Source organism: Magallana gigas, chromosome 7 (assembly GCF_963853765.1).
Source record: "Magallana gigas chromosome 7, xbMagGiga1.1, whole genome shotgun sequence".
In the NCBI taxonomy this organism is placed as follows: domain Eukaryota; kingdom Metazoa; phylum Mollusca; class Bivalvia; order Ostreida; family Ostreidae; genus Magallana; species Magallana gigas.
The window spans coordinates 41419231-41436616 of record NC_088859.1 but is presented as its reverse complement, the minus strand read 5'-3'; the positions used below and the strand labels follow the sequence as shown (position 1 = coordinate 41436616).

Here is a 17386-nt window from a genome sequence, read left to right as displayed (position 1 = left end):
CACAACATAAAAAACAAGTTACATAATCATGAATCGGTGAATTCTAATCATTTGATTTCCATTACATTCTAAATATATAGTATTGTGTTAAAAAACAATATTTAGAACAAAATGAGATGCAACAAAGACCCAAAATTTTCAAAAATCACGCTGTAAACATAAAAGAAATATCACCGGTACCATATATATATACCTGAAAAAGAAATTTATAATTTATTGTAGAAAAATTGTTGAATTTTAATTAATTGTAAGACTGAACCATATTTTTCACCAGTACATCTGATTGAAATTTCATTGATTCCAATTGTAAAAAGGAAGAAAATGGTAATAAACGAAAAATTTCTTAAGAGTGAAAACCTGTTAAATAGTGGAATAACTTACAGATAAAGTTGATTTGTCAGTGGCAACTGCAATAATTCTTTTTTTTTTTTTTTTTAAACAACAATTCCAAATCATATTTACTTTCAAAATGATATTAGTATCAAATATCAGCATTTAAATCTCTTTATATTTGATTTGTGTGCAGGGTTTTATTTAATTCTATTATTTTTTCATTTTACTATCATTCAATTTTTTTTCATGTTTTCAACCATATACACGTACAACTAAAATAATATTTCAACCTTATTAATGATGGGGTACGCATTCTTCCAACATGAAAAACAAGAGGCCCATGGGCCACATTGCTCACCTGAGAAACAATATGTATGATAAAATCCGCTTAATGGAGTCATAATGCAAACTATCTGGACAATGTAGTAAAATACATGAAGATCCTGGATAAATAAAAATTCATCGCCCCCTAGATATTCTGATGTTTATAATCATGAAGTCCCTTTTCTAACAGGATGATTTTATAGTCATATCACATGTTGAGCATTGCAGTTTTAAAAAAAAAAGATTCTATATAATTGTTTATATATGGGATATAAACCTACATCAAACTCTGAATCCCTTGTGAGGCCCAAGAATTGTCCAGGGGCCAAGTCTAAACAAATTTAAAGAATCAGCAATATGTCAAAATGCTTGCACATAAGTAAAACCATAAATCATAACATTTCAGTTTTTGTGAATAATTAAAATGCTTTCCTTTATAATATTGGATCCCCAATATGGCCTCACTCTACTCCTTAAGATTATTTGATTCAACAAATTTGCATCAACACTGTCTGAGGTCGCATTCACTAAAGTTACAGCTTTTCTAGGCAAATGGCTTTTTAGAAGATTAAATAAAGATTTTCTTTTCTCTATATATTCCTAAGTAAATTCCCCCCCCCCCCCCCCAAGTTCTGGCCCCATCCTACCCACGGGAATCATGATTTTCACAAATTAGAATTTACCCTACCTGAGGATGATTCCATACAAGTTTCAGCTTTCCTGGCTGATTAGTTTCTGAGAAGAAGATTTCTAAAGATTTAATCTGTACATTCCTATGTAAAAGTTCGACATCCCCTCCCCCTTTGTGGCCCAATCCAACCCTGGGGGTCATGAATTTTACAACTTTGAATTTAAACTTCCTGAGGATGCTTTCACACAAGTTTCAGGTTTTCTGGTCAAATGGGTCTTCAGAAGACAAGTCCTGAAAATTTCTCAATTTTTTTTAATAATTCCTATTTGCTTTGTGCCAAGATTGGTTGAAATTAGCCCAGTGGTTCTGGAGATGATGTTGAAAGTGTGAAAAGTTTACAGACGGAAAGACCGACAGATGGACAGAATGGCTTCTTTTGGCAATTTTTTAAAATTGTTGATCAAATCACAAGTACTATGGTTAAATAAATCTCTTTCCATATTGTACATCAATAAATCCTATCTAGGGAAATGCCAATAAGATAAACTACTAAATAGTACACTACTAGAAAGTTTAATTTTAATGTGTACAAAAATAAAGAATTGTGGCGCAAGTCCCAAGGCACAAGTCCCCCAAGTCAATAAAGATTCTATTAAAATGTTATAATAAATAAATAACTAGAAAAAGCTCATTTAAAAAAATTTCCTCATTTCTTAGATACAAAATATGACAGTTCATAATGCATGTTAAAGTTTTCAAAACAACAGTTTTTGTAAATACCAATTAATATTAGCATTTTTCAGTGTCTTGCCTGTGATAAAACTACATATCAAGTTTTTACAGTCCAATAAATTCAAATGACATATTGTTGGGGCACAAACAGTGTTTGCTTATTTATATTCAAATATTTAATCTACAATTGGTCAATTGCTAAAAATTGATAATTAAACATAAGTAATAAGAAACCATTCTTTGAATATTATGAGGTGATAATTCGGACGAGGCATGATCAAATCTACTCCTTCAAGCTTTATTGGATTTGAATATGTTCCGACCAAAATTATCACCTCATCATACTCAATGAAAGGTTCCTTATTCCTTAATTAATTATACATCTTAGCCAGCAAATGAGCAAAAGAGCAAATTTTTCTAAATTAAACTGTTGCTTCAACTGTTTAATTTAGAAAAATTTTGAAAATAAGTGAAATATATCGGTATACATCTGAAAAGAAATCAAAGGGATAGGATAATATTAGTTACCAAGAATGATAATAATTAACACATACAGTTGAACATGAGAATCAATCTCCAACAAACAGAATCCAACATTTAGATCAAACATTGGTTGCCAAGCAACCAACTCAAAAGTCAACACACCTGCAAGAATGTTTACAAAATATTTTCAAGATTCTTCTAAGAAAGTCCCTAAGACAAATTTTTAAGAAAAATTTAGGTCCATCTGAAGAGGCCTCAAGTAGGTGTTGTATGTGAAAAACACATATGTGTTCAAATCATAATGATGATAATTCATGAAATGTAATTTTAAAGTATCAATTAAAATACATAAACATGTGCTTTTTAAAACTGACTTGCACATGCAGTTGATAAGATTACGTTGATTACATTCAGATTCTTTAAATAAAGACCCATTAACTACAATGGGTCCTTCAAATTCAATACCAAGGAAGATGAGTCAAAAGGCATATATGTATGTTAGAAATTGATATCAAACATTTTTTTTACCTATAGAATATTGGAAAAGGAAAGGATTCTATTTTCAAAATACTGAAATATCAAAGTATCTAGATAATATGAATTAAATTATTAAACACAGTAGTGGGGGGGGGGGGAGAGATTCAATTATTTTTGACACAAAAGAATCGTTTTTTATAATTACGGGTATGATATAAAAGAAACCATTAAAGATGGAAAATGATGATCCTAGTTGCTAAATCTGGCATCTAAAAGTATAGCCTCTCTCTCTCTCTCTCTCTCTCTCTCTCTCTCTCTCTCTCTCTCTCTCTCTCTCATAAATTTAAAACAACATTTAAATAGAATAAATAAAATAATTTGGCAACCTTCTATATTCAAGTGACCGTGCATGCATGCAGTAACAGTGTTGTGTTGCAGTGTTGAAACGCCAATATAAAGAATGAATCTTTTGTATCTGGGCCCTCAAAAAAGAGATAAAGGGGAAATGCTTACCAAAAATTGACGTTAGATATGTCAGAAGCTGTCCTAGGATCAAACCAATTCTTAAATTCTTAGGAACATTCTTAAGTTAGGATACTTAAGCACTTAGATAAAATAGTGTCCTAGATAGGTCATTTAATGTGTTTCTTGGTCCTTGGAGAGCTTCATGAACATGCCTGCTGATTCCATATTGCAAAAAGAGCTATAAATAGTAGTGTGTGGGTGTGTTAACATCTTATCTGTACATAAAACATTTTAAGCTACAAATTTAATCCCTAAGATCATAAGAATATAAATGTATTTGACTATTTTATGCCCTGATATATATCAGATGCCAATATGGCCAGAGATATCAAAAACGCCAAAGTTTCTGTTTCTTATTTGTTGGATCGAGTCAAATGATAAATATTTAGCAATTTTGAAATAAGAAAAGTTCAATGAACTGAAACATCATCAGATAGCATACGATATAGACATAGTTTCAATTAAGACAATGATTTTAGAAATAAAGCAGTCATGATATACTGTTAAACAACTTTTATTTGTGTGCAAGAAATTTTCATAAGGTTTGCGAAAAAAATTGTCAACGTGAATATTTTTCATTGTAAACCAGTCATCGAATGTTCCAGGTCTGTAACAAAGATAATCTAATAAAAATAAAAGACCTGTGTAATCACATGAAATGTAATAACAATGCGAAATGTAATAAATCCCTATTTTTTAATTTTGCAATATTGCATTTTGCATGAATCTTTATAAAAAATATAATAAGGCAAAACGTATTAACACATCAGCGTGAACTCATATTATAGCATAATATTAATGTCTTATATCATGCTTTTCATTGTTATGTCATCAAAGTAGCTTGTGCACGTCAATCTTTGCAACAGCAGTCATTATCAAATAATGATGACTTTCAATCAGATTTATTGACAATATTAAGTTTAACAATATAAATTCATCATGATTATTTCAATCTCAAAGTTAAATATTTCCATATGCATACATAATTGCAACAAATAACTTCATAATCTGGAATGTAGAAACAGTAAAATGTCAAGACGTTTTTTTTTATTACCCAAATGCAATATGACATAGTCTTTTAAAAAACAACCCTTATTTCATTTTGCATTTAATTTATTACATTATGTGTTGATCTCAACACAAAATGTCATTGTGTAAAATGTAATAACGGGAGTTAATTTCATTTTGCAGTGTTATTAAATTTCATGTTGTTACACATGTCTTTTATTTTTATCAGATTATCTACACCTTAATTTTAATTGATTACGATAAATTGTCAAGAATCAGTTTTTCTCCAGTATATCTTGTAAAAAATTGCTGTAGATAAAAGTTAGTTTAGAGTAATGTTTTTGTTCCAAGCAACTTATTCTTCTCTATCTGTTCAATTTTTAAAATACTTTGATGATAAAATGAATATTTGCTTCATGATCACACAAATTAGAAAATTATATGTGTATATTTGTTTATGCAAACTGTGACATGACCATTAAAATTAAATGCTGAAAGAAAAAAGGTAAAGTGAATTAAATGAAAGGTTTAATGACTTAAAGACCATTCAGAATTAATTCTGAATTTTTGTGTGCATGCAGATATGCTATTCTCAGTCAAAACATTCTCACAACAAACTTGTTTGTGGGGACATACTTGTGATGACTTTGAAATCTTAAGAACTTTGAGAAAACTCTAAATTTTGACCTAACACATACCATTCAAAAATTTTAAAATGATTTTAAATCCTTTTTTATGATATAACTTTGTTGACTGATTTCTTGTTTCAAAGATTAACACAAGTATAAATATGTAAGCTCATGTAAATCTTCAGGTCAGCCAGGTAAGCTAAACAAAAATTAAACCTAGTTTTAAATTTTATAGAAATTTTCAACATTTATAATAACTAAAACTGGCCACTCCTGAAGAAAAAAAATTTGTAGCTAATTTTTCATTTTGACATCAGTCTTTATCAACTTTTTAATTGTGAATTGTTAAAACAAGTGAAGTAAGTTTTTCAAAAGTGAAAGAAATCTTTTATGAAAGGAACTGTGAACTTTTCTGATTAATTGCCTGTGATTTAAATTCACTCCTTGTCCAAATTATCTTATGAATGAGGATGGAATGATGGAATGGTATATACAAAATGACATCCTAGAATTAAAGGACAATTCAATTACGGTATACATATACATAAGTTGATTGGGTCATATTCTTTGACTTTTTTTGGGGAAAGGATAGAATACATTTGGACTGTGCTGGTCCACTCCTTCACAAACAAACTTACCTTCAATTCAAAATGTTTATACTATATAGAAAATTCAAAATACTGTTAGAAATGATGTTGTTTCCACTAGCAACTATTTCAATCATTAGAGAGGTTAAGCATTTGAACGTGAACATCTACGGGTACGTGTGGAGCTACAAGTATGTACCAAACTTTGGGTAATGTTAAATAAACTTTACGTGTAAGCGGACAAGAAAAATAATTAAATTTAATATTTCAACATGTTTGGTTTACTCTCACTGTTTATGAAATAATTCACCGAATTTGATGAAACCAAAAGCATAGTCATCCTCAATTTATCATCTTATTTACATAAAACAATGTTTGGTACAACATGTATACACAAAATCTATATTTTTATTTAAAAATGCTACAAGTTTTCACCTCCATGTACACATCTTATACAACTTATGTACTCGTACATGTACACGTTCAAATCTTAACCTCTCTTTTATTATAACTTTGATCTGTAAGCTACATTAAATTTCACTTTGTACATTAATAAACATTTTTGTTTGAATTTTCATTTTTTTATTCTTCCGTATGAATTTTTTAAATTATGACACTAATATTTTCATTTTTTTCTGACAATCAAAATAATATATATATAACACTTCAATCTTTTGTAAGATACTTCAATTTTGTTTACTTAAATTCTAATCACAACAGAAAAACTTTGATTTGCATAATACTGTATTTGGTTCTCTTAATATTGAGCATATTTCACTGGTCTTCGACCAAACACAGTATAGTGACAACTGGTATAAGAGTTTCATTACCATATTTGGTTTTTCTGACAAATTACATTGTACTTGATTACTATTAGGAGTGGATGAAATAAAATGTAATTCACACCCATTACTTATTTCCATATATAACATAAACAAATGTAGTTCACAAACAATAATTATTTAGCACAAACTTATATCAGAGAGAATTCATGTTTACAAAATTAGTTATCAAGTGCTTAATATATTAGTAAGAAATAGCAGGAACATGACATCAATATGTCCTTTAAAGAGTGCTTTATGACAACTAACTCAATAAATATAATGGCTTGAGAGGATTATACTATTAAGGAAAGTATAACATTCATAAAGGTGTTTACTGAATTTAACAGTTTTTTCCCAAACATTTCTTGAAGTTAAAACATATATCAGAAAAGAATTTCATATAAATACCAAATACATATACCGGTAACTACCCCTTTTTGCATATTTTTAAGCATCCGGGGCACATATTTTGATAATACGGTATACACTGTAGCATTGACAATTTCAGTATATGTCATGCATGACAAAGAACGTGGGGAATAAGTCGAGGCATAAAAACACTTCAAGTCCATTTGAAAAACCCACAATTTTTTTTTTACAAATATCACTTTCGTTACATTTATTAAAGATATGTAATCATTTACATTCAGTATTGCTAAAACCTTCAAAAAATTGACTTCAAATGTAGTTGATATTAAGACATCAAAATATGTATATGCTAATTGAATAATACAAAATGCTGATAAAATCGGATGCTCAGATTATATTTTTTTTATAGAGCGAGTCATACCAATTTTTTTAGAAAGTGATAAAACATGTTAAAGTAAATCCACCCTCCTGTGACGTCATACATTTTACATAAACCATGAATTCATTAAAATTCTTGCAAGTAGATTTGTAATTTCAAAGTTATTATAGGTGCACATCAAAAACTCAAATCAGTGCTTACTTGGAGATATTTTATAAACGTTTGTCATCCTTATATTCGACATAATTCAATAATGACAAAGGGAAATAACTCTTTTCTATTTTTCTCTAGGTGATATATCTAAATGCTATAATTTTTCTAATGTAAACAATTTTTTTTTTTTTTTTTTTAATAAATTTTAGTTTTCTGGCATAGTAAGCAATAAAATTTAAATATATAAACAAGTATCCATCCACTTTTATTTAATTTTTAAACAAGAAAAAGTGTTTTTTTTCAGATGATAATTTCAGCCTTTGGTTTTTATTACCTTACATCTTAAATAGTATGGATAGATATATATTTTATTTATTTTTTGATGAAATTCAAGTCCAATCAGTTAAAAAAAGTTATGTTTTTTAACTTTGAACCCATCATTTTATAGGTACGGAGTTACCTTAATATCTATCTTTTTTCAATTTTCAAGACAAAGACTCATTTTATGGTTAAATGCAAATTTTCTTCCTTCATTTCAAGATGATCATCAAATTGTCAAGATCGAATAATGTTTGGGCAATACAAAATTGAGTTTGTTATTTCAATGGATTAAAACATGCGATTCCATGGTGTAACAGTTAGCGAGGAGTTCTAGAGGTGTATGATTCTAATGAATCGTGTTTTAAATATTTTTTTTTATATCTTTGTTGAATTTGTTTAAATTCAAACAACTCATTTGAGGTAAAGAAAGTAAAAATTATTATGAATTAAACATGTGCACTTAATCATTTTATAGTTGTTTAGTTAACTGCTAAAATAAGTTATCTTAAGTATTATTTTTCAAAATAAACTTGCTACTTTGTTTAGGGGGTACAAATTATGGACTTTAAGACAAAAGATTGGAATTCTTTGTTCTATGTACACGCACTAATAAATTCCCTGAAGATATGTAAGCACAGGAATAAAAATATTTGTAGTTAGTACTAAAATTATGGCTCATTAATCAAGATGAACTAGACATAACTGAGAGGGTTACCATGTCAAACGGCCCCGCTTGATTAAGGACATTAGGATGGAAAACATTAGAGAGGACTTTGCTTTGACCTTTGAAAATCTCTGACTTAAAATTTTGCATTTGACATTGAGTTTAATTAAGTGTAATTGCAAATCCCAGGCAGTCTTTCGGGTAAATCTGAGCAAGATTTGGGCAAATAGAAGTAAAGAGAAGTTATGGTCCAAAACAGGATATCAAAGAGATCTGCTGGGACCTTCACATTTGACATAAAAATATGGTTCAAGGTTGCTGTAAAGTTCAACCATTTATCCTTTTGCACTCAGTCTGTGAATAATGAGCTAGATTAGGCAAAGAAGAGAAAACATATGGTCCAAACAATGATTTCTGTCTTAGCAACTTTGTTCAAGATCACTGCATCTCCATTGAAAAAAGACATCTTTGGGTGAAGTATGAGCCAAACCAGGCCAAGGGGATGGGATATACATGCATGATCTGGGAAAGGATTTTCTACATAATACTGCTGTGACCTTAACCTTACAACTAGAAAACTTGGTTCATGGTCACTGCATAACCTTTACCCAGAAGCACTCTGCAGGTGAAGTATGAGCCAGCTTGGTCAAGGAAATAGAAAAATCTGCTCCAAGCAAGTGATGTTGAATGGACAGACAGTCAACTTAATCACTATAAAAAGCCTGCAGAACAGGACCCAATTAAAAAATCTAACCTGTTAACTTCATGTGCAATTCCTACATACTTAAATCTTGAAATAATTATTGCAATGCATCATCAGTACCGGTATGTATGAAAAGAAAATTAAATGAACTACACATTTTATCTTCAACATAAAATAAAGAATATGAAAATAAATTAAAGAAAATGAAAATAAATTAAGGTATCTATTTTGAAATCTCTTTCATCATTTAAGCTTTCACATAACAAACATTCCAATCACCAGACTTTAGTTACCTGGTGTGAGAAGAACACAGCTTCAACACAAAGCTCTCTGCACTCTGCAGCGGGGGGCATCTGAATGTCCTGTGGCACATTGATTCGGTTCCAATGACCTTTGACCTCGGGAACATTGGAATGAAGAAAAGACTGCCCTGTCTGCATGACCCACACATAGATCTGGTCAGTGCCGACAGTGAGCAGGATGTTCCGACAATCATTGGATCCATGGAGGCTCAGTTTTTCTGGAATCATACAGGTGATTAATATTTATCATCTGAGTTAGAACACCATGAATGAATGATTATCAGGTGTGTGAACTAAAACCTTGACAATGGTATATTTAAATATACATTGTTGGCAGATGATTTGGGATCAGGAATCCTATTGGTCACTTCACTCACATGATCGACAATGTCAAACCATGATACAAGAAACATACTTGCTTTACTATATACATGACATACCAAAAATATATAAAACATGGTGTGTTTCATAAACACAACTGCATGCTCACAAGAGGAGCTATTCCATCATTGCATCTTTAACATATACTTTCAATCCTACTTTTTCAATAACAAAGTGGGTATTCAGTAGCCCTTTTGCATATTTGGTTGAGCAGTTTCCCATATACCTAGCAGAAACATTCCTTACATGCCTTTTAATGTATCAACGTTGACCCCAAAAAATAAAATTTCAAACATCTTTCCTTCAAAACTAATAAGGAAGGTTAAAGGGCAGACAGGGCTAAAACAATATCCCACCACCCTCAATCTTTGATCTCAGGAGCATAAAAAGATGGGCAGTGGACAGCACTTGTGTTTTGATAGTACTTTATATTTCAGTGGGATTGAGAACTTGGCGTGTTTCCAATTGTGATAAACAATCAAGAAGAGAAAATAAATGCTGTAAATGGTTGATCTGTAAGCAATACCTGTTCAAATACATGTAAATGATTCCACAATAATTTATGCTCATTAAAACAATCTTTTTGTCAAGACAAGCCTGTATGTTTTGAAACAATTGAGGTAAGAGTTTGAAAAAAAAGGTGCTATTATAAATCAACTTGCACAAATCATGGACTCTCAAAACCACATTTAGTGCATGCAAGGTATAAAATTATCCTTTTGGATTTTCAATTTCTTACCTGTTCTTAAACTCTCCAACGCAACTACTCCCTCTAGTCCAGGAATGGTCTTTAATATATCTTTATCTTTGAACCAAACAAACAGTTCAGCATTGCTCTGAATTCCAATCAAATAGTGACCTAGATAGAAAAAAAAATATTTTTCTTTAAAAAGAAACTGAATACAATAACAACAGTAACTTTTAAGAATCTGAAATCAAGGCATGCTCTAAGCAATACATCGTAGTCTTAGTTTCTAAGGCTTTGTGTATCAGAAATTCAATACATGTACATGTACTATTTTTTTTTTGGATTTGCACATAAACCTGAAAACAGTTCAATTGTGAACAGAGTAGATGCTTGCAAGCTCTCATGAACATTTCTGTTAAGGGTATAAGGAATTTTGACAAATGCTCATGAGTGCTCGTTTTGTTGAACATTCCTCTGATAAATCTATAGTAACTTAAGGTTCAAAGCTTTTTTGAACCCTAGGCTTGGTTTATATTAATTTTACTGTTGGCATTATGTAAAGATTTTCTCCTCTTAGGCGGATTAAAGCGATGTTTTAATTTTTTAAAATCAACACTATCTTCTTTATTTGACATATTTTCTCTTATGCATTTAGTCCAGTACCAGTAATTGATGTCTTTTTGTGGCCTGATTGTCACGTTTCAAGTAATTATTTTAAGTTACGATGTCTAAATTTTTACCTCTGTTTAATAATATATAGCAAGCACGCGCTCGATGTTTCCTTTTCAAAAAACTGATAGGAAATGCCCCATTTTTGGCTAAAATACATACTTTTGTGAAATTAGCTCATTTACTCATTATTAACACATCATATTTCTATTATGACTTTGATTAGACAATTTATCTTTATAAACCTGAACTAGATATGTGTTAACCTATCTTTTAGCAAATTTCTAAAGCTCTGTTCATAACTTTAAATTTTGGGTTTAACAAGAGGCCAATTGGCCTTAACGGTCACCTGAGTAGCATATAACCCATACACAAACTTGTCGAGAAGTCTCATATATGCATTTAATTAGTTTTCATTCTGGAGTAGAAAAATTATAAATCTGTAATAACGACCACCTCCCTGCCTGAAATCTTTCAAAAAGAACTATGAAACCTATAATTTTGGTGAAAAACTTAAAGATCTGGTCTACAAAATCATGAATTCAGTTTTCCTTTTAGGTGTGTGGGAGTAAAGAAGATAATTGTTAAACATTATATGCATTAACACCTATACATCCATTTTGGCCCTGCCCTAGAGTCAAAACCCATACTCCAGGGGACATGAAATTTAAAATTTTAGTAGAGGACTTCCTGGTAAACATAATTATGAAGTCAGTTTTTCATACAGATGTGTGAGAATATAGAGAAGAAGATTTTCTAAGATTTAATACATTAACACTATATTGCCCCCCCCCCCCCCCCCCCAAAGTCCTGAACCCCTGACCCAGGGGCCATGAATTTCACAATTTTGGTAGAGGAGTTAGTAGACATCATAACCATTTATTCATTTTTTTGCCCACATGTGTGGGAGTAGAGAAGACGATTTTCTAAGATTTAATACAGTTTTACTATATGGCCATATTGGCCCCACCCTAGAGCCTGAACCCCTGACCTAGGGGCCATGAATTTCACAATTTTGGTAAAGGGCTTCATGGACATCATAATCATGCATTTAGATTTTAATAAATATACAGAGGAGTAGAGAAGAAGATTTTCTAAGATTTAATACATTTTAACTATACATGTATATGGCCATATTGGCCCCACCCTAGAGCCTGAACCCCTGACCCAGGGGTCATGAATTTCACAATTTTGGTAGAGGGCTTCATGGACATCAGAATCATGCATTTAGTTTTTAACAAATATATATGGGAGTAGAGAAGAAGATTTTCTAAGATTTAATACAGTTTTACTATATGGCCATATTGGCCCCACCCTAGAGCCAGAACCCCTGACCTACGGCCATGAATTTCACAATTTTGGTAGAGGGCTTCATGGACATCATAATCATGCATTTAGATTTTAATAAATATACAGAGGAGTAGAGAAGAAGATTTTCTAAGATTTAATACATTTTTACTATATGGCCATATTGGCCCCACTCTAGAGCCAGAACCCCTGACCTAGGGGCCATAAATTTCACAATTTTGGTAGAGGGCTTCATGGACATCATAACTATGCAACCTGTTTTTTCCTTGCATGTGTGGGAGTAGAGAAGAAGATTTTTGAAAATTTGGCTTTTTTTGCATATTTGGCCCCGCCCGTGGCACCCCAGGGGTGGTAGAGCCATGAATTTCATAATTTAGATTCTTCTTACCATATAGATGCTTCACACCAAAAATGGTAGCGATTGGCCTGGTAGTTTTCAAGAAGAAGTTAAAAATGTAAAATTGTTAACGTACGACAACGGACGAAGACCAATTTCAATAGGTCACCTGAGTGACTCAGGGGACTTAAAACAAGAGGCCCAGGGGCCACATCGCTCACCTGAGCAACAATTGCCTTAATTCTGATCAAATTAGCATTACAGTATCAAAATATCTTGACAACTGAGTACAGTAGATCTTGCTAAAAAAAATTGAAAAACTGCAAATTTTTATCCACCTCTTATTTTTTGGTAAATACCAAGCCCCTTTTGTTGTTGTACCTCTAAGATTTTTCTCTATTCCTATATACCCCCCCCCCCCCATTCCGTGGCCCCACTATTCTCTAGGGAATCACAGTTTCATCAAACTTAAATCTACCTTTAATCTCATAACCTGTGCTTTCACACTAAGTACTGAGTTTTGGACCAAAAACTTTCCCAGAATATTTTTAAAGATTTTCTCTATATATTCCTATGTAAAAATTCAAACCGCCATCACGGTCCCGCCCTACCACTAGTGATTTTGCAAACTTGAATTTACACTACCGGAGGATGCCTCTACACAAGTTTAAGCTTTTCTGGCCAAATAGTCTTTAAAAAGAAGATTTTGAAAGATTTTCTCTATATATTCCTAAGTAAAATTTCATCCCCATTGTGGCCTCACCCTACCCCTAGACTATTATTTAAACAAACTTGAATCTATATGATCTGGGGATGCCTCCACTCAAATTTGGGCTTTCCTGGCCTAATACTTTTGAGAAGAAGACTTTTAAAGATTTTCTCTATATATAAAAATGTATCCCCCATTATGGCCCCGCCCTACCCCCAGGGACCATGATTTGAACAAACTTGAATCTACATTATCTGAGGATGGTTACACGCAAATTTGAGATTTCTTGGCCAAAAAGTTATTAAAAGAAATTTTTTAAAAGATTTTCTCTATATACTCTTATGTAAAAATTGATCCCCCAATTGTGGCCCCACCCTACCCCGGGGACTATGATTTGAAGAAACGTGAATCTACACTACCTGAGGATGCTTCCATTTTAATTTGAGCTTATCTGGCCTAATAGATTTTGAGAATAAGATTTTTAAAGATTTTCTCTATATATATTCCTATGTAAAACCTGATCCCCCAATTGTGGCCCCATCCTTACCCCGGGGATCATGATTTGAACAGACTTAAATCTACACTACCTGAGGATGCTTCCATTTTAATTTGAGCTTTTCTGGCCAAATGGTTTTTGAGAAGAGGATCTTTAAAGATTTTCTCTATATATTCCTATTTAAAACATGATCCCCCTATTGTGGCCCCACCCTACCCCCGGGGACCATGATTTAAACAAACTTGAATCTACACTACCTGCGAATGCTTCCACTCAAAGTTGAGCTTTCCTGGCCTAGTAGTTTTGGAGAAGATTTTTTAAAGATTTTCTCTTTATATTCCTATGTAAAACTTGATCCCCCAATTGTGGCCCCATCCTACCCCCGGGGACCATGATTTGAACAAACTTAAATCTGCATTTCCTGAGCATGCTTCCAATTTAATTTGAGCTTTTCTGGCCTAATAGTTTTTGAGAAGAAGATTCTTAAAGATTTTCTCTTTATATTCCTATGTAAAACTTGATCCCCCAATCTGTCCAGTGGTTCTTGAGAAGAAGATGAAAATGTGAAAAGTTAACAACGACAACGACAACGACAGACAACGGACAAATTGTGATCAGAAAAGCTCACTTGAGCCTTTGGCTCAGGTGAGCTAAAAACTTTATTTCTCACATAGTTCTTTCATTCCCCCGAAATTTTCAAATGTTCACTAGCATACATACCATTTCTTGTGCTTTGAACTTGCAGTGTATGCAGTATTAAAGGAGATAATTTGGCAACTCTCTTCTTGGTTTTTCCAGATGGAACGTACAAAACACTGATTCGATGATTTTCTTCATCCAAAAGAAGAAGACTTTCATACTCCTACAAAATATTTTAAACATCCTCATTACAAGAAATAAAACTCCATGAAAGTTTCAACAGAAAAAGTATTCATATGGCATATTAAGTGAATTGGCATTCAAGACAGGTATATTTTCTGAGGAAAGTTACATTTGTGTCAGTTCTCATGTATTAGACAAGTGGCCAATCACAGGTCTGACATCAAAATTAGAGTTTGATATTATATGCATATCAGGGCTAAAAGTAGACAAAAGTAGACAAAGTCCCTAAATGGCAACCTACTTTGAATTTAACTCGCCATTTTTCAAATTCAGGTCGGCAGTAGTAAAACTTTATAAAGCATTAAGATATTTGCATATTTTCTCTCATTAAATACCGGTATACTGTAAAAAATAATAAAAAAAGAAGTGCATTGTTGAAAAGGTTTTTATGTACTGTTTCACGTCTGCCCCCCCCCCCCCCCCCCCCCCCCCCCCCAAAAAAAGAATTCCCATCCATCCAATGAAAAATGACATCCTACTCATTATTATAAATTTTCTGGCACTAGAAGTTTTCTTTTACATTGATTCTTGGGAGACAAGTCTACTAAATCTCCAAAACTGTTGTTTTGAGTCAATACGTACATGTAAAATGAATAACTCGTATTAAGTTATTTCACATTGGCGTAACAAAATAAGTTTACCTTCTCGTTATGTTAGAGTCTCGTAAACATTACTAAATATATTTGTCTCATGCAGGTTTGCATATAAAACTTCCTTGGACGAAGTCTCTTCTTTGTATATATTAATATAGGACTGAAACATGCAGCATTGTTTAAAAAGTCTGCCATTTTGTTCATTTTGAAAGATTTTTTAACCCGTTGCAACATTTTTGAAAATGAACTGGGCGGATATTTTTGGTCGCCAAATGGTGACTGGATTTTATTTTAAGTCGCAAAACCTGAATTTAAGTGGCATATGCGACCTATTTAGCCGCAACTTCGGGCCCTGTATATATGGGATTCTGACATGAATATTTTTATATAAAATTAGTGGACAATTTTTCACCACACCACTTAAAGTTTTCTTACACAAGCTGTTGACCTTTTTGTCTTATTACCATTTCATTCAATATTTTCTCCAAATTACAAATGTAAGTGTGAATTTTTAAAGGTTATAACTGATATCAATGTAATACTGAGCCAAAACATGTGATGTGTGACAGTGTCCTGTAATATTCCAAATGTTAAATACATAGTGTTGTCTTTTTGACATGTCCTTTAATAAATGTTGACTGACTCACCTCACCAACCCATATAATCCTTGGCCATGGCTTTTTTCTTTTTATGCTTGCCGATGCCAACACCTCCGTTGTCAACTTCATGTTTGTTTCAAAGTACTACATTTCAAAGTGTAAGCTTTCCAAGTGACCTAAAAAAAAATAAAGAGACTCTGCTGTATGAGTTTTCCAATTATTCAACCGAATCCATCTTTCTGCTTGGATTTTAATGAAAAGTGTCATTGACCATGTTGAACTGTTGAACAGTTAAAGGCTTGTTTACATTACAAATTGCTTTTTCCTATGTCGTCGTAATTGCATGCATTTAGGTAGATGTTAAATCAATGAACTCATAGTAAACCCACTTTTACATACATATTTAAGCAAGTGCATTAAAACATAAATCCATCGTCTTCTTGTTGATACTTGTTTCAAACCACCGCCATAATAGAATTTCTGAACCACGAGCCCGATCCTAATGTATATTTATGAATATTCATTACATCAAATGAAGTCGTATTGTTGTCAATGTGTGCGCGTGTGTGTATGTGCTGAGGTGGGTGGGGGTCCTCGGCTAGCCATTTTGGGGGGTGTAAATTTCTTGTTTGGATTTTATACTGATAAGATACAACTTTTCCAACATTCACATTTACTATTTACATTGAGAGAGAGAGTTACTGTGTACAGTACCGATCAGACCCAACCTAACAGAAAGTAAACCCCAACTAAACCCTGGGTTTACTTTCTGGGTTTACTCTGGGTTTACTAGAGTGGACCCAGAGTAAACCCAGAGTAAACCCCAAGGAAACCCAGAGTAGACACAGAGAGTAAACCCCGATCAGAAGAATACCCTGAAAGCAGACGCTACATGTGTATTCGGAATATACAAAGGGCAGGAATTACAGACAGTAGGATGATAAGATAAAATACAAGTCTGCTTCACACTTCAGTGCGTATAGTTGACTCCAAAAGCAATTCTTGAGTAAACCCAAAGTAAACCCAGAAACCCGGGGTTTAGTTGGGGTTTACTCTGGTGTTAGGTTGGGTCTGATCGGTACTGTACCTGTCATAGAGTCCTTCACATTCATCTTGAGACGCATACGTTGTAACTGAAATTTTGATAATAAATAAAATAGTACAAATGCCCTTTGGTTTATTCGTAAAATACAATTTAATTTTTCAAGTTTGTCCATTTAAATCTATTTGATAATTTAATCATGCAAGTTTGCAAAAGCTAATTTCTAACCATATTCAGT

At 32.4% G+C, this 17386-nt stretch overlaps 1 protein-coding gene across 2 annotated transcripts in view; it reads right to left on the bottom strand.

Moving 5' to 3' along the window:
* LOC105340093 (ciliogenesis and planar polarity effector 1) overlaps positions 1 to 16282 on the bottom strand; it is a 42670-nt gene extending 26388 nt beyond the window's left edge. The window contains exons 1-5 of one of the 2 annotated variants that reach the window (XM_066065218.1): positions 16155 to 16282; positions 14753 to 14894; positions 10565 to 10684; positions 9436 to 9662; positions 5781 to 5801 (exon numbers count right to left, since the gene is read on the bottom strand). In XM_066065218.1, coding sequence (XP_065921290.1) covers positions 5781 to 5801; positions 9436 to 9662; positions 10565 to 10684; positions 14753 to 14894; positions 16155 to 16235 — 591 coding nt within the window. In that variant the 5' untranslated portion in view covers positions 16236 to 16282. The remainder of the gene's footprint in view (positions 1 to 5780; positions 5802 to 9435; positions 9663 to 10564; positions 10685 to 14752; positions 14895 to 16154) is intronic. The other variant, XM_034458952.2, reaches the window with a different exon arrangement.
* Positions 16283 to 17386: the final 1104 nt, after the last annotated feature.